Source organism: Nycticebus coucang, chromosome 14, assembly GCF_027406575.1.
Source record: "Nycticebus coucang isolate mNycCou1 chromosome 14, mNycCou1.pri, whole genome shotgun sequence".
NCBI classification, from domain to species: Eukaryota; Metazoa; Chordata; class Mammalia; order Primates; family Lorisidae; genus Nycticebus; species Nycticebus coucang.
The window spans coordinates 68,956,124-68,978,812 of NC_069793.1; the positions used below are offsets into that span (position 1 = coordinate 68,956,124).

The following is a 22,689-nucleotide window of genomic DNA, read 5'->3' on the forward strand; positions in this document are numbered from 1 at the left end:
TATTCAACAGATAAAGTACTTCTATGTGTTAGAATAGGCATTCTTCCATGTCCTTTTCGTGTATTGTCTGACTTTATATAGTACCTAAAAAGTATTAAAATACTAATAAGTATTAAAATGGTAGTTATTACTTTAATTAGTTATTACCGTTCTCTTCAAGATTCATAAAAACCTTGTGAAGTGATCGTTGTTCCAATTTTTATAGCTGAAACTTCTAAGACACAGAGGAGATAACATGATTCATTAGTATGGCTTAATTATAGCACTCTCCCCTTTACCATCAGCTCTCTTCATTTGGCAGAGCAAGGGCCACAGTCAAATGACTCTTCAGAGCCAAGTCACAAGCCAGTGGTTCTGTCTGGCTGATTGTCTGCTGCTCTTCCTGAGCTGATCCACATCTCTAGTGGTTATTAGCTTAGTGGTCACCCAGTGATGGGTCAGACTTTGTGCTCAGATACTTCAACCTAGTAACCTCTGCCAATGGATGAGGAATACATTTCAAGTTCAGGTAGTTTTTAAGCTTTCCCCAGTTTTTCCTTTCCCTAGGGCCTCCTCATTTCTCCTCTGTGTGTACATGCCCACTCATGGTCAGCCAGGGATGTGTGGATCATCTAAAGCAGCGGTTCTCAACCTTCCTAATGCCTCCTAATGCTGTGACCCTTTAATACAGTTCCTTATGTTATGGTGACCCCCAACCAAAAAATTATTTTCATTGCTACTTCATAACTGTAATTTTGCAACTGTTAATGATTGTAAAGTAAATACCTAATATGCAGGATGTATTTTCATTGTTACAAAGGGGTAGCGACGCCCAGGTTGAGAACCGCTGATCTAGACCCTCCTTGGAAGCTCCTGTGTGAATGCATGGATTGCTTTTCCAGGCCCCCTACAGCTGTCTCATTTTCTAGGTCTTCCTATTAAATTTCTGCCTAGTTTTCCAGCTCATTGCTTATCCCAGCCAGGGCTGTAACCTCAGCCTAGCTGATCTGCTGGTCAGCCCTGTTTATTTGCCAGAGAGTTGGCTGGTGTGACAGACCGCATTGCTGGGTTTGGGGTTTTTCCATGCTCCATTCCAAATCAAGACAGTCCTCTCCGGCAGTGAAGCTGCAGGTTTTTACAACTTGGCCCCTTGCCCCAAATAGAACAACTTTGCTGGCTGAATGGAGGTTGAGGATAAAAACAATCCAAGGCAAGAATGCTCAGTTCTTACCGGAAGTAAGTGGTTTTTCATGATTCACTGCTTCTCAACTTGGTGTATGCTTTTTTGGGGGGTTGATTTCCAGAGCCCTGAAACTGTTGTTTTTGACAATTTTGTCTGGATTTATTGTTGTTTTTTGGGGGAAAACATTTGTTGAACAACTCTTTCTGCCATGTCAGAAATCCTACTCTTTTACATTTACTCTTATAGTTACCATTTCTTTGCTATTCATTCTTTTAGTGCAAATGTTCTACCTAGGTTCATTTTCCATGTGCCTACGTTTTCTTTCTTTCTTTCTTTCTTTTTTTTTTTTTTTGTAGAGACAGAGTCTCACTGTACCGCCCTCAGGTAGAGTCCCGTGGCGTCACACGGCTCATAGCAACTTCTAACTCTTGGGCTTACGCGATTCTCTTGCCTCAACCTCCCGAGCAGCTGGGACTACAGGCGCCCGCCACAACGCCCGGCTATTTTTTTTTGTTGTTGTTGCAGTTTGGCCTGGGCTGGGTTTGAACCCAGCCACCCTCGGCATATGGGGCCGGCGCCCTACTCACTGAGCCACAGGCACCGCCCCTGCCTACGTTTTCTTTACTGAGCATATGCTAGTGTCATACAAGTTTTCTTATCTGAAATGTGTGCATTTAACTTTGATTTGTGAAGAATATTAATATTTTCATTGAATAGAATTCTAGATTGTCAGTTATTTGTTTTTTGTTTTTATTTCAGGGTATTGAAAGTAAAATTCCAGGGCCTTTTGGCTTCCATTTGCCATTGAAAAGTCAATGGTTAGTCTGTAATTTCTTTGAAGATAATCTTGCTCAGGTAGCTCAAGGATCATATCTTTGCTTTGATGTTGTGTGGTTTCACTTTTATGTATCCTAATACAATTCTACTTTTATTTATCTTGCTGGTGACCTGTTGGCATTTTGAACCTGTGAATTAGTGTTTTGTTGTTATTCTTATTTTTAGAGATAGAATCTCGCTCTGTTGCCCAGACTGGAATACATTGGTACTATCACAGCTCACTGTAACCTTGAACTCCTGGGTTCAAGGGATCCTCTTGCCTTGGCCTCCCCCAAATGCTGGGATTACAGCTGTCAGCCACCATGTTAGCCTACCCTTTTAGTCTTTGATAGTTCATTTGCTATTTGGCATGACAAGATGTTCCAAGTTGTTTTGTACATTTTTTGATCTGGAATTAGCTATTTCCTCAGTGAGTCATGGTTTTTCTTTCTCTTTTCTTTTTAAGTAAAAATGGTTTGTAGAATCCCCATTATGGGCACCAGAGGGTACTTTTTTTTTTTTTTATTGTTGGGGATTCATTGAGGGTACAATAAGCCATGATTGCAATTGTTAGGTAAAGTCCCTCTTGCAATCATGTCTTGCCCCCATAAAGTGTGACACACACCAAGGCCCCACCCCCCTCCCTCCGTCCCAGAGGGTACTTACTGCTGTTGCTGTTAAGTTGGTCACACATTTATTTCAGTGGCCCTATGTCTGTGCAAAGTATCGCCTCAGCAAGGCATAAAAGATGCTTCATTTCAATCTCGTTTCTCTCTCCAGCTTTGCGCCCTGCCTCTCTTATATTGTGTGCTCTCGCTGTTTTCTTAATTCCCCGACTGCACCCTGGCATTTTACAACTCTGAGTTCCTCTTTGCCTGGAATTCCTTATTTTAACCTAGTGAAATCTTAACTTGTCCTTTAAAAGCCAAATGTCATAGCCTCTGTGGTATCTTCTCCTGTTCCTTCAGTTTATTATTCCTTTCTATGCTACTGGGTAGCCTTTGGCATAATTCTGTTACTGGACTTTTCCTGAAACAATGCAATTATTTAAATAAATGTTGAGTCAAACAAATCAAAGTCTCTTTGAGGACATTGTTTATGTGTTGGTTCAAATAAATCAAAGTCTCTTTGAGGACATTGTTTATGTGTTGGTTCTTAATAATCATGTATAAAGTGTTGAATAAATGAATGAATTACCATAGGAAGCCATGTTAATGAGAGATGGGAATATATGCTTCTTCTAATGACTATAATAAGTAAGCAGAGAAATTCAGAAGTACCACTATTATTCCTTTTGTGTTAATTAGAGTGTTTTTGTGATTCACTTAAGTTTGCAATTTAATGTATTTGTAAGGTCTTATGGTTTTTAAAAACAAAGTGATTTACCACTCAATTGAAATAATTTTAAACAAGTTAGTCTTCCTAAAACATGATTTCATTTCCATCAACAGAATCCAACGTGGCGAAGTCTTGATTTTGGAATAATGCCAGACCATCTTGATACATCTGTGTCTTGTTTTGTGGTGAAGATATGGGGCGGAAAGGATGATGCCTACCAGCTATTGATTGAGTGGAAAGTCTGTTTGGATGGGCTGAAATACTTGGGTCAGCAGGTAATTTTTAGACTGCAGTTTCAAGTAGTTGTCATCTCCATATTAACCTGTCTAACTTTGTTTTGATTATTCTGACTCCGTATTTCCTATTATAGAGAAAAACTTGTATAGAGAGATTTTTTTTGCTTATGTCATGTTACTTAGGTTATTGTGTTTGAGTCACTACCCAGTTTAAAAAATATCTTTAACAGAAGAAATTTTTGGTGACATAACCTAAGCTGCATATATGAGGATTTATGTGTGTGTGTATATGTGTGAAAGAATATCCTTTCTCATTGCATTCTGCTTTTTCTGTCTCACTGGGTGTCCTTAGAACCTGAAAATTAAGTTAAAGAATACACAAGTAAGCACCTCTTTTTTGACTACTAGAGTTGGATTATTCCAGGAATAAGGAGACCTACTGTTCAATGAGCACAGGATGAAAAATACTTATTACTTACTGCTGCCTGTTCCCTTCCTTTGCTGTACTCATGCCTGGTGTAGCTAATTGATCACAGTCCTCTTCTAGCTGAGCTCAGCAGTAGCTTTGTAAACCTTAACTAACAAACTGTTCCAGGATGCACCCAGCAATCTGTCAGAATTGTGAATTAAATGAAACCTATTTGCCATCACCAGACATAGGTTATTATAATTAATGTTTATAGCAAACTCGTGAAGCTGATATTATGGCCCTTATTTTCCAGATGGGAAAATTGAGCCTCAGTTTAGGAAATTGCTCAAGATCACACAGTTAGGTAGAGCTAAGATTGAAGTTCAGTCCTGGATGATTTAAAAATTCATTCTCTTTGGCTTGGTGCCTGTAGCTTCATGGCTAGGACGCCAGCCATATACACCAGACCTGGTGGGTTCAAATGCAGCCTGGGCCTGCCAAACAACATTGACAATTACAACCAAAAAATAGCTGGGCGTTGAGGTGTGTGTGCCTGTAGTCTCAGTTACTTCGGAGGCTGAGGCAAGAGAATTGCTTAAGCCCAAGAGTCTGAGGTTGCTGTGAGCTATGGCACCACGGTATTCTACCCAGGGTGACAGCTTGAAACTCTGTCTCAAAAAAAAAAAAAAATTCTCTTTGTGTTGTATAACACTGGTATATATGTGTGGTCCTTGGTAACCTCAGTCTATATTGAAATGAGTGCCATTTCTATTTTGTGGTATCTATAGTACTACATTAACAATAACCCTAAAATGTTAGTTATAGATTATCTACAAACGTCCTTCATTTTTAAAACATGTGTATTCAACATTTTCTGGTATGTTTCCTTTTAAAGAAGCAATTAATGCTTTTCTTTCAGGTTAAAAAAAAAATATCTGGCCTCGTTTTGCTTACTATATGTCTTTTTTTTCCTTTCTTTTTTTTATTGTTAAATCATAGCTATATACATTAATGCAATCATGGGGCAACATGCACTGGTTTTATAGACCGTTTGACACATTTTCATCACACTGGTTAACATAGCCTTCCTGGCATTTTCTTAGTTATTGTGTTAAGACATTTATATTCTACATTTACTAAGTTTCACATTTACCCTTGTAAGATGCACCGCTGGTGTAGTCCCACCAATCACCCTCTCTCCACCCATCCTATCCCCTCCCTCCCCTCCCCCTCCTACTTCCCCCTATTCTTAGGTTATAACTGGGAATAGCTTTCATGTGAAAGCCATAAATTAGTTTCATAGTAGGGCTGAATACATTGGATACTTTTTCTTCCATTCTTGAGATACTTTACTAAGAAGAATATGTTCCAGCTCCATCCATGTAAACATGAAAGAGGTAAAGTCTCCATCTTTCTTTAAGGCTGCATAATATTCCATAGTGTACATACACCACAATTTATTAATCCACTCGTGGATCTGTGGGCACTTGGGCTTTTTCCATGACTTAGCAATTATGAATTGGGCTGCAATAAACATTCTGGTACAAATATCTTTGTTATGATGTGATTTTTGGTCTTCTGGGTCTTCCCTACCTAGTAGGGAAATTATAGGATTAAATGGCAGATCTATTTTTAGATCTCCAAGTGTTCTCCAAACATCTTTCCAAAAGGAATGTATTAATTTGCATTCCCACCAGCAGTGTAGAAGTATTCCCTTTTCTCCACATCCACGCCAACCTCTCTGGTCTTTGGATTTTGTGATATGGGCTAATCTTACTGGAGTTAGATGATATCTCAAAGTAGTTTTGATTTGCATTTCTCTGCTGATTAAAGATGATGAGCACTTTTTCATATGTCTGTAGGCCATGTGCCTGTCTTCTTCAGAGAAGAGTCTCTTCAAGTCCCTTGCCCAGCCTGCGATGGGATCACTTGTTCTTTTCTTGCTTATACGTTTGAGTTCTCTGTGGATTCTAGTTATTAAACCTTTGTCATAGACATAACCTGCAAATATCTTCTCCCATTCTGAGGGCTGTTTGCTTGCTTTACTTACTGTGTTCTTGGCTGTGCAGAAGCTTTTTAGTTTGATCAGGTCCCAGTAGTGTATTTTTGAAGCTGCTTCAATTGCCTGGGGAGTCCTCCTCATAAAATACTCGCCCAGACCGATTTCTTCAAGGGTTTTCCCTGCACGCTCTTCTAGTATTTTTATAGTTTAATGTCTTAAGTTTAAATCTTTAATCCAGTGAGAGTCTGTCTTAGTTAATGGTGAAAGGTGTGGGTCCAGTTTCATTCTTCTATAGGTTGCTAGCCAATTCACCCAGCACCATTTGTTAATAGGGAATCTTTTTCCCACTGAATGTTTTTAATTGGCTTGTCAAAGATGAAATAACGGTAAGTAGCTGGATTCCTCTCTTGGTTCTCTATTCTGTTCCACACATCTACTTCTCTGTTTTTGTGACAGTACCAAGCTGTTTTGATTACTATTGATTTATAGTATAGTCTGAGGTCTGGTAGCGTGATTCCTCTTGCTTTGTTTTTATTTCTGAGTAATGTCTTGGCTATTCAAGGTTTTTTCTGATTCCATATAAAACGAAGTATTATTTTTTCAAGATCTTTAAAGTATGACAGTGGAGCTTTAATAGAGATTGCATTAAAATTGTATATTGCTTTGGGTAGTATGCACATTTTAACAATGTTTATTCTTTCCAGCCATGAGCATGGTATGTTTTTCCATTTGTTAACATTTTCAGCTATTTCTTTTCTTAGAGTTTCATAGTTCTCTTTATAGAGATCTTTCATGTCCTTTGTTAGATAAACTCCCAAATATTTCATCTTCTTTGACACTACTGTAATGGAATAGATTCCTTAACTGTTTTTTCAGCTTGACTATTGTTGGTATATATAAAGGCCATACCGATTTATGAATGTCGATTTTGTAACCTGAGACGCTGCTGTATTCCTTGATCACTTCTAAGAGTTTTGTAGTAGAATCCTTGGTGTTTTCCAGATATACAATCATATCATCTGCGAAGAGCGAAAGTTTGATCTCTTCTGATGCTATAGGGATACCTTCATAGCCTTTTCTTCCCAAATTGTGGTGGCTAAAACTTCCATTACATTGTTAAAGAGCAGTGGAGACAATGGGCAGCCTTTTCTGGTTCCTGATCTGAGTGGAAATGATTTCAATTTAACTCCATTCAATACAATATTGGCTGTGGGTTTGCTATAGATGGCCTCTATCATTTTGGAAATGTCCCTTCTATACCAATTTTCTTAAGTGTTCTGATCATGAAGGGGTGCTGGATATTATCAAAAGCTTTTTCTGCATCAATTGAAACAATCGTATGGTCTTTGTTTTTTAATTTGTTTATGTGCTGAATTATACTTATAGATTTACATATATTGAACCAGCCTTGAGACCCTGGGATAAAACCGACTTGGTCATGATGTATAATTTGTTTAATGTGTTGCTGGATTCTGTTTGTTAGGATCTTGTTGAATATTTTTACATCAATATTCATTAGTGATATTGGTCTATATTTTTCTTTTCTTGTTGGGTCTTTTCCTGGTTTGGGGATCAGGGTGATGTTTGCTTCATAGAACGTGTTGGGTAGTCTTCCTTCTTTTTCTACATTTTGGAACAGGTTGAGTGATATAAGTAAAAGTTCCTCTTTTAAGGTTTGGTAGAATTCTGATGTGAAACCATCTGGTTCCGGGTTTTCTTTTTGGGTAAATTTTGTATGGTTGATGCTATTTCAGAACTTGATATTGGCCTGTTCAACATTTCCACTTGATTCTGGCTAAGTCTTGGAAGGTGATGTGCTTCCAAGTATTGGTCAATTTCCTTCAGATTTTCATGTTTCTGAGATTAAGGTTTCTTGTAATATTTATTAAGGATTTTTTGAATTTCTGAGGAGTCTGTTGTTATTTCGTCTTTGTCATTTCTGATTGATGAGATTCGAGATTTTGCTCTTTTTTTTCCTGGTTAGGTTAGCCAAAGGTTTATCTATGTTATTGAACTTTTCAAAAAACCAACTTTTCGATTTATTGATCTGTTGTATAATTCTTTTGTTTTCAATTTCATTTAATTCTGCTCTAATTTTGGTTATTTCTTTTCTTCTACTGGGTTTGGGGTTTGAATGTTCTTTCTTTTCCAGTTGCTTGAGATGTCCCATTAAGTTGTTAACTTCCTGTCTTTCCGTTTTCTTGAGGAAGGCTTGCAGTGCTATAAATTTCCCTCTTAGGACTGCCTTTGCGGTATCCCAGAAGTTCTGATAATTCGTGTCTTCACTGTCATTTTGTTCCAAAAATTTGGCAGTTTCCTTCTTAATCTCATTTCTGACCCAGCTATCATTCAGCATAAGGTTATTTAACTTCCCATGTTTTTGTATGAGTATGTAGATTCCTGTTGTTACTGAGTTCAACTTTTATTCCACGGTGGTCCGAGAAGATGCAAGGAATAATTTCTTTTTTTTTTTTTCCGTAGAGACTGAGTCCCACTTTGTGCCCTTCGTAGAGTGCTGTGGTGTCACAGTTCACAGCAACCTCCAACTCCTGAGCTTAGGCAATTCTCTTACTTTAGCCTCCCAAGTAGCTAGGACTACAGGTGCCAACAACAACGTGCGACTATTTTTTTGTTGCAGTTTGGCCAGGGCAGGGTTTGAACCCGCCACCCTTGGTATATTGAGTCGGCGCCCTACCCACTGAGCCACAGGCACCGCCCAAGGAATAATTTCTATTCCTTTAAATCTACTGAGGTTAGTCTTGTGACCTAAGATGTGATCGATTTTGGAGTATGTTCTGTGGGCTGATGAGAAATATGTGTATTCAGTTTTGTTGGGATGAAATGTTGTGTAGATATCTGCTAAATCCAAATGTTGGATGGTTAGGTTTAAATCTAAAATTTCTTTGCTCAGCTTCTTGTTGGAGGATCGATCCAACACTGCCAAAGGAGTGTTGAAATCTCTGACTATTGTGGAGCTGGAGGAAATCAAGTTGCTCATGTCTGTCAAGAGTTTCTCTTATAAATTGAGGTGCATTCTGGTTGGGTGCATAAATATTAATAATTGAAATCTCATCATATTGAGTATTACCCATAACAAATATGAAGTGACCATTCTTATCCTTTCTTCCTTTTGTTGGTTTAAAGCCTATTGTGTCTGCAAATAGAATTGCAACACCTGTTTTTTTTTTTCTGATTACCATTTGCCTGAAATATGGATGACCATCCTTTCACCCTGAGTCTATATTTATCTTTTAAGTTAAGATGTGACTCTTGTATGCAGCAAATATCTGGCCTGAGTTTTTGTATCCAGTCAGCTAACCTGTGCCTCTTTAGAGGACAGTTTAAGCTGTTCACATTAATGGAGAATATTGATAAGTCTGGTAAAATTTTGGGTATCGAGTTTTTTGAAAGTCCAGTGGACATTTTTAATCCTTTTGCCACTGTGGAAGTTGGAGTTTGATCAAAAGTTTCTGAATGAGTTTACTTTTGTGGTAGAGGATTGTGCTGGTCATTATGGGGGATAGGTCTGAGAATATCCTGAAGAGCTGGTTTTGTTATGGCAAATTTCTTCAACATCTGAATGTCATTAAAGTATTTAATTTCTCCATCATAAATGAAACTCAGTTTAGCTGGATACAGGATCCGGGGTTGAAAGTTATTTTGCTTTAGGAGATTAAAAGTCGATGACGACCCTCTTCTGGCTTGAAAAGTTTCAGCAGAGAGATCTGCAGTCATTCTAATATTCTTCCCTTTGTAGATAATGGATTTCTTACGTCTGGCTGCTTTCAGAATTTTCTCCTTCATATTAACTTTAGTGAAGTTAATTATGATATGTCTGGGGGATGTTTTATTCGGATTGAGTCATGCTGGGGTTCTGGAACTGTCTGCTATCTGAATTTCAGAATCTCTTGGCATGTCTGGAAAATTCTCTTTCATACTTTCATGGAGAAGGGCCTCTATGCTTTGCGCAGCCACTTCATCACTTTCAGGGATTCCAGTGAGGCAGATATTACCCTTCTTCAAATTATCCCACAGCTCTCTGAGAGAATGATCTGTGTTTGCTCTCTATTTCTCTTCCTCTTTGAGAGTTTGTGAGCGTTCAAAGGCTGTGTCTTGAATGTCAGAAATCCTTTCTTTTGCTTGTTCCACTTTGTTACTGAGGGATTCTACTGTACTTTTCAAATGTTTGACGGCTGCAAATTCTTGCTTCAGTGCGTCAAAATCTTTGATGGTTTTGTCTTTAAATTCATTAAATTCTTGAGACAACTTTTGAATTTCTCCTCGAATTTCTAATTCCAAATTTTCCTCCATTCTATTAATCTTGTTTGCAATCCAAATTCTGAATTCGATTTCTGACATCTTGGGCAGCTGTTTATGAATGGGATCTTCAGTTACATCTGCCATATCTTTCCTTGGGGTGGTTGATCTATTCTGGTTATTCATATTACCAAAATTTTTCCACTGATTATGCCCCACGATTGTTTTACACCGTTTGATTTTCCCCCTGGAGCTTTGAAACTGGGGACCTGTTTGGTGTGGTGGGGCTAAGTGGTTATGTTTTGTTTTCAACTGGTCTGTGTTTGACCCTAGTGAAACAGTTATTCTGGGTTGAAGTCTCAGCTGTGGAGAAATACCAGCAATTAAGTCACCCTGCCCCCCACAGGCAATAATTGGAAAAGGAAAATCAAACCTTCCTACAACCACACACCCAGGGCACCACTTGAATAGTCCTCGGGCGATTGGCTCAGTTCAAAAGGTCCAAATCAGTTGTCTCAGTCAGCACCTTTCTCAGGTGGGAGACTTTAAAAGGTCTCTGGCAACTGGTTCGCAGAGGTCTGGTGACAACTCAGATATGGCTTGCTCTGGTGCTCCATGGAGTCAGGAGGACCCACCCAGGAAATAGATTAGTCTGGGAAGGTTAATGCCTCCTTCCCCACCTTGCACCTCTGTCACACCCAGTCACTGATAACCCCGCAGGCCTGTGACCCAGTTGCCTCTAGTGAACAGATACTCCAGGTGTTTGAATCTGCCTGAATCACAAGGAAATCTATATCTGCTCAGTCAGGCCGCTGCACTCTGCCTCTACCTCAGGCGCTTGATGGAAGTTGGGGGGTGTTCACTTAGTTCCAGCCCTGCCCCTGATTGATGTTACCGACAGAACAGTACAGAGCAACTTTGTGGGAATTTGTTTCTGTCCCTGCTAAATTCCCCTGCATAAGAGAAGCTGTTTTGAGTTCCCAGATCCTGCGCCTCAGGCCCTGTTTTTGTTCCTGCAGGTTTGTATTTGGTTAACTGTCAGTTCTAGCCTCCCGTCTTCCTTTGTGTATAGGCTGATGATCCCCTGAGGGCCGGGTGCGTCTTAGGCTCAGTAAAGTGTTCCTTTGGGTCAGCCCCACCCTGGGAACTTTCCGGCTCTTTGCGTGCGTTTCTGGTCCCTGCGCTCCACCCAGGCCAGTACCACTTCAGGCAAACCCTGTACTTACGGGGCCTGCATTTCTGTCCCAGCTCTGTTCCGTGGTGGTTGACACTTGAGTAGATGCTTAGCCTCCTCTGGTTGCCCAGGGAGGCAGGGGGTGTAGCTTCGGAATATCCAGGAGTGAGCCCTATGGTTGCCAAAAGATGGCTGCTGCTCTGTGCCTCAGGGCACCGCTGCTCTGGTGTGGTTCCCTCTCAGCCGACCATCCTCTCATCACTCCCATGCCCCAGAGTCTACACTGACCAGCTGCAGTTTAGGCCCTATTCACACCCCTCTGGAAATCACCGAAGAATCTGGACTCCTGGGTGGCAGGCCTCCAGCCCTTAGAGTGAGAGTGGAGGGGAGTGCTAGGAGGTCAGAATTGCAGGTAGAGAATATATACAGTTCCATACAGTTTTATGCCTGGCAGGAGAATGCCGTGGCACCCTAGTAGGGGAGATAGGTCCAGTTTTTAGAGGGTCTCTCCCATGGAGTGTAGTTGGGAGTACCTTTGAACTCTGCTTGTTTGTTTGTGGGGCACTCCGAGCTGTTCTCATGGGGGAGGGGACTCCCATCCGCTTGGTGATGGATTTTGTACCTTTTGTTTGTATCCTTGGGGTCGCAGCTCGCCTCAGCGGGGTTGATGTGGGTTCTTCAACCTTCTCTCTTGGTGCATCTCTAATCCACCAGCTTACTTGCTAAATTTCTGTCCTTTTACTCTCCTTCTGGACGGGAGCCTCTGTGGAAAGCTGGCTTCAGTCAGCCATCTTGTCACCACCCTTCTTTTTTTTTTAGACAGTGTCTTACTCTGTTACCCTGGATTGAGTGCCCTGGCATCATAGCTCGCAGCACCCTCCAATTCCTGGGCTCAAGAGATCCTCTTGCTTCAGCCTCCCAAGCAGCTGGTACTATAGGCACCCAGCTAGTTTTTATATTTTTGTAGAGATGGGGTCTAGCTCTTGCTTGGGCTGGTTTTGAAGTCCTGACCTCAACCAATCCATCCACCTCAGCCTCCCAAAGTGCTAGGATTACAGTTGTAAGCCACCATGCCCAGAGTTTATCATGCTTTTATTTGTTATTTATTTATTTTTTTTTTGAGACTGAGTCTCACTCTGTTGCCCCAGGTTAGAGTGTGGTGGTGTCAGCCTAGCTCACAGAAACCTCAGATACCTGGACTCAAGCGATCCTCTTGCCTTAGCCTCCCAAGTAACTGGGACTATAGGCACCTGCCACAACATTCAGCTAAGTTTTGTATTTTTAGTAGAGATGGGTAGTATTTACCACCTCATGCTTGGCATGGTATTTTTTATTTAAAATTTTTATTTATTTACTTATTTTTGTGAGACAGAGTGTTTGTTGCCCTCGGTAGAGTAGCATAGAGTCATAGCTCACAGCAACCTCAAATTCTTGGGCTCAAGTGATTCTCTTGTCTCAGCCTTCCAAGTAGCTGGGACTACAGGCATCTGCCACAATGCCCAGCTAGTTTTTTTTTGTTAGAGATGAGGTCTCACTCTGGCTCACGCTGGTCTCGAACCCGTGAGCTCAGGCAATCCACCCACCTTGGCCTCACAGAGTGCTAGGATTAAAGGCATGAGCCATCGTGCCCCACCTCATTTTTAAATATTTTTAACCATAGTCATCATGTTCTACAATAGGTCACCTGAACTTATTCCTTCTAATGGAATTCTGTATTCTTTGTTCACCAAGCCTCCTTCCTCCCCACAACCCAGCTACTCCCACCATACTATTTTTCTACTTTTTTAGATTTTACGTTCAAGTGACACCATGGCTCTTGCCAAATATTTATTTATTTTGGGTCCTACTATAGTGATCAGAGCAGTATATAAGTTGTATATGTAGTCCTTAACTAAATACTAGCCTGTAATTTTCAGATCTTTTTTTATCTTTTTATTTTTTTTCTTCTGTTTTAGGGTTGGTCTTAATTAAAACTTAGGAAATAGTGACTTTTGCTTTTAGAGCTTTCTTCTCTCTCTTCATACTAGATACTTGTTGCCTTTAGACCAGATCGTGGCACTGAGGCATATACTCTATATATCTTCTCACATGCTATACTTGGCTTGGTATTAAGTACTTGTTTATGTTTTATCTCTGAGTATCTACATTTCATGGAAGATGGTGCTTCTTAACATTGTGCTTGCAGGATTATAGGCCTATAAGGGAGTTTTTTGACTAGTGAAGATGGATTTCATCATGTTTTTACACTACTGTGTTCCTTAGGTGGCAGTCTTCCTGACATCCCCAACTGTCCTTATGTCTAATCTGCCCAAATTTCAGAGAACTGGAATTCAGGTGTCTTCTTACAAAGTAAGTTATACTGGTATAACAGAACAAAAATAAGGAGAGAGAGAAAACTTTTTCTTTTTCTTTTTTTTAGCCAACTAGAAACTTATTGTCATTGTAGAAAGTCAGAACTTACATTCGAAATAGGTATAACAAGTAACATACTACTAAAAATTTGATCAGGGCAGGGCTCATACCTGTAATCCCAGTCACAAAGATTTTCTACTGTTTTGTTTTTTTTTTTCCCTGAAGTTTTCTTCTAGAGCTTTTATAGTTTTTAGATTTTACATTTATATCCATGATGCATTTTGAATTTTTTTTTTTTTGGCCGGGGCCGGGTTTGAACCCACCACCTCCGGCATATGGGACTGGCGCCCTACTCCTTGAGCCACAGGCGCCACCCTGAATTTTTTTTTATTTTGGAAACAGAGTCTCACTTTCTTAACCCTGGTAAAGTGCCAGGGAGTCATAGATCACAGCAACCTCCAACTCTTGGGCTCAAGCAATCCTCTTGCCTCAGCCTCCCGAGTAGCTGGGACTACAGGTACCTGCCACAATGCCTGGCTATTTTTTAGAGATGGGTCTTGCTCTTGCTCAGCCTGGTCTCGAACCCACGAGCTCAAGTGATCCACCTGCCTTGGCCTCTTTAAGTGCTGGGATTACAGGTGTGAGCCAGCACACCCAGCCTATTTTGAATTTTTAATATAAAGAACAAGGATGGATGAATGAATGGCTAAACAATTGTTTCTGTACTCTTTGTTGCAAACCTTTTATTATTCCATTGAATTACTTTGTCATCTTTACTGGAAATCATTTGTGTGTATCTTCTTTTGGACTCTCTGTTCTATTTCATATCTATCACAATGCCAACACCAAATTGTCTTAATTGCTGTAGTTTTACAGTGTGTCTTGAATTTGGGTTACATGAGCCCTCCAACTTTGTCCTTTTCTCAAAACTTTTCTGGCTATTCTGGATCTTTTGCCTTTCCATGTACACTTTGGAATCAGTTTGTCAGTTTCTATGAAAGTCCTTTTGGTATTTTGATAGGTATTGAATCTAAGAAAATTTGGAGAGAATTGACATTGTAATAGCATTGAGTCTTTCAGTCTATACATTAGATACATCTCTCCATTTGCCAAAATCTTTATTTAGTTTCACATGTTAGTGTTTTGTAGTTTTCAGCATGCGGATCTTGCACATATTTTATTAGATTTTTACCTATGGATTCTATTTTTTGGATGCTAATTTAAATGGTATTCATTTTTTAATAGTTCTATTTTCATTTTCTTGCTAATGGGTAGAAAGGTATATCTAATATAATAGACTTGGAAGTGTTTAATTTTCTAGAAGAATTTGCAAAGAATTTTTATTAATTATTTTATAAATGTTTTACAGAATTCTTCAAGGAAGTCATCTGGGCATTAAGATATTTTTGTGTGGGAAAGTAAATTTTCAATCACTTTATTAGGTGTGGAGCCATTAGTTTATCTATGTCTTCTTCTTCTTTTTTTTTTATTTTTGAGACAGAGTCTCACTTCGGCACCCTGGGTAGAGTCCTGTGGAATCATAACTCACAGTAACTTCAAATTCTTGGGCTCAGGCGATTCTTTTGCTTTAGCCTCCCAAGTAGCTGGGACTACAGGTGCCTGCCATAATACCCTAGCTATTTTTATAGACGAGGTCTTGCTCTTGCTCAGGCTGGTCTTGAACCTGTGAGCTCAGGCAATCCACCCGTCTTGGCCTCCCGGAGTGCTAGGATTACGGATGTGAGCCACTGCGCCTGGGCCCATCTATGTCTTCTTAAGTGAGCTTTGATAATTTGTCTTCTATAGAAGTTACCTAATTCCTCTGAGATTTCAAATTTATTGTTGCAATTTTCCGTAATACAACTACATCCTTTTAATGTATGTAGGATCTTTCCTCTTTCATTCTTTTTTTTTTTTCTTTTTTGTGGTTTTTGGCCAGGGCTGGGTTTGAACCCACCACCTCTGGCATATGGGACCCGCACCCTACTCCTTGAGCTACAGGTGCCACGCTCCTTTTTCATTCTTGCTATTGATATTTTCTGTCTTTTCTCATTCTCTCTTGGTTAGTTTAACTACAGAGTTATCAATTTTACTAGCTTTTAAAAAAACTAGTGTTTGGTTTCTTTGATTGTGTTTATTAATTTTTTCAATTTCATTGATTTCTGTTTTTATTTTTATTCTTTTCTTCCTTTTGGTAACTTCAGTTTGAGTTGCTCTTCTTTGCTAATTTCTTTTTTGTTTTGGAGACAGAGTTTCACTCGTAGAGTGCTGTGACATCACAGCTCACAGCAACCTTAGTTTTGGGCTTAAGCGATTCTCTTGCCTCAGCCTCCCAAGTAGCTGGGAGTGCAGGTGCCTGCCACAACACCCGGCTATTTTTTTTTTTTTTTTTTTTTGTAGTTGTCCTTATTGTTTGGCAGGCCCAGGCTGGATTCTAACCTGCCAGCCCTGGTGTATATGATTGGCACCTTAGCTGTGGAGCTATAGGTGCCAAGCCCTTTGCTAGTTTCTTAAGGTGGGAGCTTGGATTATTAATTTGTAATTTTTCTTCTTTTCTGAAATAAGCATTTAATAAATTTTTATGTAAGCATTAATTTAGGCATACCTCACAAATTTTGAAATTATGTTTCTTTAATTTCCATTTTATTTATTCCTTGATCCATGGAATATTTAAAGTATGTTACTTAATTTCTAGATATTTGTGGATTTTCCAGATACTTTTCTGTTGTTGATTTCTATTTTCTGTTGATTTTTAGAGAAAATTATTTGTATGATTATAATGATTTTACCTTTTTTTAGATTTATTTTATGACCCAAAATGGTCTGCTTTGGTGACTGTTACATGTACATGTGATGTTTATTCTGCTGTCATTGAATGGAATGTTTTGCAGATATCAGTGAGACTGTGTTGGTCCTGAATGAATTTTGAATTCTATATTAGAATTAGCCAATATTAGAAGAAAAGATGAGAATAAACACAATGTATGACATAACAGAACTTAACCTAATCCTTTCATTTTTAGTTGAGGAAACTAGAAAACTGAATGATGATACAATTTGTCCAAAGTCACATACTTGTGCCATAGCTGCAAATACAACCCAGATTTCCTGAATAGCCTTTAGAGCTAATCAGGATGTTTTCCGAAGTCGTGAACTAAGTTGAGCTTGACTTGGATTTTGATCACAAGCAGGGGAGTTTGGAAATAGCTCTATTTAAGGTGGGAATTTGGAGAATTCGTATATTGCTTATGTGGGCCAGACAGCATCATAACTTGTATGCTTTAAGTGGTTAGAACCATGTATTAATAACAGCAATTATATACCCCTATAGTGTTTGGGTATCTATTTACATGCTCACGATGACCTGGGGTCTTTTAAAGATTATTTGGGCAAGTATTGTTATTTTCCTTAGTATTTAAGTGAGAAAACAGCAGCACAGAGACATTAAGTGATTTGCTGAAGATCAGACGGTGATTGGTGAATGCAAGCTGTATACTTGTTTTGTTGCTCAGACTATATCATTTCACTAATGCTAAATCAGCTACCTTTACAAGTATACTGCTTTTCATAAAGATGTCAAAATATGTACTTAGATTAAGTTCTGTGCTCTGTAGTTGCATATTAGAATTCTGACACATTTAATGGTTGGACCAATACTTATAATTAATAAGTAAAGTGTAACACGTCTCACTTCTTAGCATAATTTAACAGTTCTGAAATTTGTATACTGGTGTACAGTATAATGTGGCCTGTTTTGTTAAGCGTGTTTTTCTTTTTCTTTCTTTAGAACAAAGGGGTCTTTCTGAGCTTTATGGTTGCTTGATTTCTAACACACTGCTAGATTTTTTTTTTTTTTTTTGAGACAGAGCCTCAAGCTGTCACCCTGGGTAGAGTGCTGTGGCATCACAGCTCACAGCAACCTCAAACTCCTGGGCTCAAGTGATTCTCCTGCCTCCGCCTCCCAGGTAGCTGGGACTACAGGCGCCTGCCACAACGCCTGGCTATTTTTTGGTTGTAACCGTCATTGTTGTTTGGTGGGCCTGGGCTGGATTCGAACCCACCAGCTTAGGTGTATGTGGCTGGCACCTTAGCCGCTTGAGCCACAGGCGCCAAGCCAAACTATTAGATTTTTTTATCAGTATTTTTCAAGTCTAACTTTCACAACGAATTATATAATTATTTCATTCCATCTTTATGACACTATTGCAAGATAGAGCAGGAAGTGTTTTTTGGTTTTGACTGAGAAGGCATTAAAGTGTGTACCATTAATATTAACTACTATGTGTTGGGTAGAGTGCTGGGTATTAGGGCTATAAAGATAAACAAGTCAGAGTTCCAGAGTTCCAGAATTCCCTCTTCTGAAGAGCTCCTTATGAAACTTAGAACCCAGATCGCTTACATTTTAGCTTTGTATCTTTTCAAGTACTACAACTATGTTGTCTCTTATTTTTCTTTCTTTTTATTTATTTATTTATTCATGGTTTATTTATCACTCATATTCATAGCTCAGGAACACGGGTCAGTGACAAATGACTATGTAAATCAGTCCAAAGAAATTCTTTATATTCCAAAATCACTTTACGCTCTGAAAGACACCAGCCTTCCTCATCTCCTCAAAATCTTTCATAGAATCATAATTTCTGTTGAAACATGCATATGCCTTCTTTCTTGGTTCAGCCACAGCATACTTATAGAAAGCTGCAACCCCCAGGGATACAACAAATGCTCCAACAATATGAATCAGAGGCCACGCATCTGAGGTTTAGCCAAAGCACTGGAAGCCATGGTAGTTACTGTTCTTGATGGGTATGCCAACCTCAACGCGTCCTTCCCGGCTCTCTTATTTTTCAACAAGATAATTTAATGCCCATCTCTATGAAGCTTATACTTTGAGAACTTTTACTTTCATGCTGGAATCATTCTTGCCCATACTTACTTTGTTGCCTTTTGCTTGCTTTAATGGTATACACATGTTTTCTTACAATTTAAAAGGTAAGATATGTTCTTTGTGGACAATTTGGAAAGTTTTGAAAAGCACAGAATAAAAAAATTTAGGACAGAATAAAAAAATTCACATAATGGGCTGGGTGCGGTGACTCACACCTATACTTTTAGCACTCTTGAGAGGCTGAGTGTGTGGATTGCTTAAGTTCAGGAGTTCAAGACCAGCCTGAGCAAGAGCGAGACCCTGTCTCTACTAAAAATAAATAAACTAGCCAGGCATTGTGGTGCCTCTAGTCCTAGCTACTTGGGAGGCTGAGGCAAGAGGATTGCTTGAGCCCAGGAGTTTGAGCTGTGAGCTATGATACCACCAACACTCTACCCAGGGCGACAGAGTGAAACTCTGTCTCAAAAAAAAAAGTTTTTTCACATAATTCTTCTGCCCATCTACAACGATTGTTAACATTTTGGAGAATATATATTTTATGTTTATAAGATGAAAAACTTCCTGAGATTTATTTATAGTTTTCATTATAAATTCATGATTGCAGACTCATGTTTTGCTATTGTATTCAGTTCAGTAAATGATGTAGGTAAACAGGGAGTGTGTCATTAAGTTTGCTTTCATAATAGAGGTAGGATATATGGAAGGAAGGTAAACATTCACAGAAAAATTCTTTAACTGGCTTTTTCTCTAGCTAGAGAAAGAAGAGAGCAAATGCTGTATTCTGGTAATCCTTGTTTTTCTTGCACTTAAACTGTCACAGCAGAAGCATTTTTAAGTTTTTTATCCATAACTCTTTCTGATGCAGTTATTAAATTCTTATAGTTCACAGTTGGGTACTTTATACTATGTCAGATCTCAGTTGTTTAATTTGTTTTTTAAATTTCTCCTGCTTTTTAGATGGAGTTAATTTGGCATGACACTGCCTGAAGCTCACAACATCTGACAGAATGTGATAGGCAGACTGTAATTAAATAGACATTGAAGATGTTAGGGATTAGGAACTATCATCTTTAAGTTGTCTTTTTGAAAATAGAAAGTATTTCTCTTTTGTGTTTTCTCTAGGGCTTCTTTTTTTTTTTAATTGAGACCAAGTCTTACTTTGTTGCCCCTGGTAAAGTGCCCTGGCGTCAGAACTCACAGCAACCTCAAACTCTTGGGCTCAAGCGATTCCCTTGCCTCAGCCTCCCAAGTACCTGGGACTACAGGCGCCCGCTTACAATGCCCAGCTATTTATAGAGAAGAGGTCTGCTGTGGCTAAGGCTGGTCTCCAACTGGTGAGCTCAGGCAATCCACCTGCCTCGGCCTTCCAGAATTTTAGGATTACAGGCGTGAGCCCCTGTGGCTGGCCAGGCTTCATATTTTTTAAAGTAATCTCATAGACTTACCAAGTTGTGTTTTCTTTGAGATCAGAGAATGTGTAGTATGCCTCTCAATACACTATCCTTCTATCCTTCAGGAAGAGCTATTCCATAACAATCTTAAAAAGTGTGGAAAACGTGTGAATAATGATGCCTGTGAGCTCATCAGATGGTTTTATGAAGCTTTTTTTTTGGATGACAGAACCTCAAGCTGTTGCCCTGGGTAGAGTTCTGCGGCATCACAGCTCACAGCAACCCCCAATTCCTGGGCTTAGGCAATTCTCCTGCCTCCGCCTCCCAAGTAGCTGGGACTACAGGTGCCTGCCACAATGCCCGGCTATTTTTTTTTTTGGTTGCAGCCATCATTGTTGTTTGGTAGACCTGGGCTGGATTCGAACCTGCCATCTCAGGTGTATGTGGCTGGCGCCTTAGCGGCTTGAGCCACAGGTGCCACGCCCTTGAAGGTTTTTTTTTTTTTGCAGTTTTTTTTGACCGGGGCTGGGTTTTGAACCCACCACCTCCGGCATATGGGGCCAGTGCCTTATTCCTTTGAGCCACAGGCGCCGACGCCGCCGTTTTATGAAGCTTTTGACTAAAGCAGGAAATGCTCAATTTATTGATCACTTGGTCTTTAGAGAAGTGTTAGTTTGTTTTGTTAGTGTTCGTGTTTGTTAGTTTGTTAGTGTTTAGCTTGTTTCTCAGCATTAAAGTAAGTCCTATTGTAACTGTCATTGTTAGGCATATGAAAATGTGCTGGGAATGAGAAAACTAATAGTATGTTTTCCTCCTCTCTTAGATCCATGCCCGCAACCAAAATGAAATAATTTTTGGGCTGAATGATGGCTACTATGGTGCTCCATTTGAATATAAGGTAAGAGGATTTTCCTACTCTTCTGAGTTTTATTTAGTGCAGCTGTGCTTCGCAGGTGTACAGCGGAGATATAACTCTGGAAAGCTTTGTGTAAATAGAATCATGTTTTAGGTATCATTGTAAATTGGTTTAATGCAGCTTGTTTTGAAAGCTTTTTAAAATAAAAACTCATTTTGTAAGCATGAAACCACCCCAGTTCTTTTTTTTTTTTTTTTTGAGACAGAGCCTCAAGCTATGGCCCTGGGTAGAGTGCTGTGGCATCACAGTTCACAGCAGCCTCCAACTCCTGGGCTTAAGCAATTCTTTTGCCTCAGCCTCCCACCACAACGCCTGGCTATTTTTTTGGTTGTAGTTGTCATTGTTTGGCAGGCCCAGGCCAGATTCGAACCCACCAGCTCTGGTGTATGTGGCTGGTGCCACCCCAGTTCATTTTTTAAAAATCCAAATTGTATCAATTTTTCTAAAGGAAATCCTTAACTAGTTGTTTCTCTTATTCTAAATAATTCTTTGGTGATTAGGAAAGAATGGTGACTTTTGATTAAATGCAATACAGTTTTATTAAATGTTTCAACTATCTTTTATAGCTTTCAGTACATTTAAGAAGCCAAGAGTCAGATTGTTTTTATAGTTAGCACTGTCTCTGTATCTAAAGATGATTGAAGAGAGAGAAGAAAATTCATATTTAAAATGTACCTAGTATTTATGATACTATGCCAGGTGATTCATATTCTTTTTCCTATGTAATACTGGCCACAAACCAATGCATAAGTATAAGTCTGTCCATTTTATACATGAAGAAATAGGTTGTGAGGGATGAACATCTTAGGATAATATGTCCTACAGGTGTCCTCAAACTACGGCCCGCAGGCCACATGAGGCGGTGTGCTAAATTCCATTTAGCACAATGTCTGGTACTTAATAATAATAATAATAATAATAGTTAATGTCTGTTGAGCTGTGTATCAAATACTGTTTTAAAAGCTTTATAGCTATTACTGTATTTAATTCCCTAAGAACCCTATAGCCAGATACCAATAGTTGCTGAGGTTTGGGGTAGGCCAATAACAATACTTGAGAGTTTGGAGCAAGTTTGGAAATAAGTGATAGATAAATGGAGATTAGAATGTTGGCTTTATTACTGATAAAACTGGCAAATGTGGCTTAATTTGTATGACTAAAAGAGCTTGTTGTGTCTAAAAGGGCTTGCTCCCAAACTGGATTCCCTACTTTCCTCCCCTCAAATAACAATACAAAAGAAACTGAGGAAAAAGCGTGATCCTTCAGACCTAAAGCAGGATTTGTATGTGTGCTTCAGACAGTCTGTTTCTGATGGGCTGGGAACCTGGAAAGAACTAAGCCAGCTATGCCCAGTTCCATCTCTGGAGCTTAACAATCACATAAGCCATCTGTTGGTCCTGGGAGGAATGAATGAAGACACAGAAAGAAAGAATTTATTTATTTATTTATTTTTGAGACAGACTCTTACTCTGTTGCTCTGGGTAGAGTGCTGTAGTGCCGCAGCTTATAGCAACCTCAAACTCTTGGGCTTGAGCGATTCTCTTGCCTCAGCCTCCCAAGTAGCTGGGACTACAGGCGCTCTCCACAACACCGGCTATTTTTAGAGACAAGGTCTCGCTCTGGCTCAGGCTGGTTTTGAACCTGTGAGCTCAGGCAATCTGCCTGCCTCGGGCTCCCAAGTGCTGGGATTATAGGTGTGAGCCACTGTAGCCGGCATAGAAATTTTCTTTTAATGACTTTCTCTCTGG

General features: G+C 39.5%; 1 protein-coding gene across 2 annotated transcripts in view; it reads left to right on the plus strand.

The window, feature by feature from the left end:
- Nucleotides 1-22,689, plus strand: part of UVRAG (UV radiation resistance associated) — a 381,997-nt gene that overhangs the window by 61,379 nt on the left and 297,929 nt on the right. For both annotated transcript variants that reach the window (XM_053561187.1, XM_053561188.1), the window contains 2 exons: nt 3,430-3,591; nt 20,849-20,923. In XM_053561187.1, coding sequence (XP_053417162.1) covers nt 3,430-3,591; nt 20,849-20,923 — 237 coding nt within the window. The remainder of the gene's footprint in view (nt 1-3,429; nt 3,592-20,848; nt 20,924-22,689) is intronic.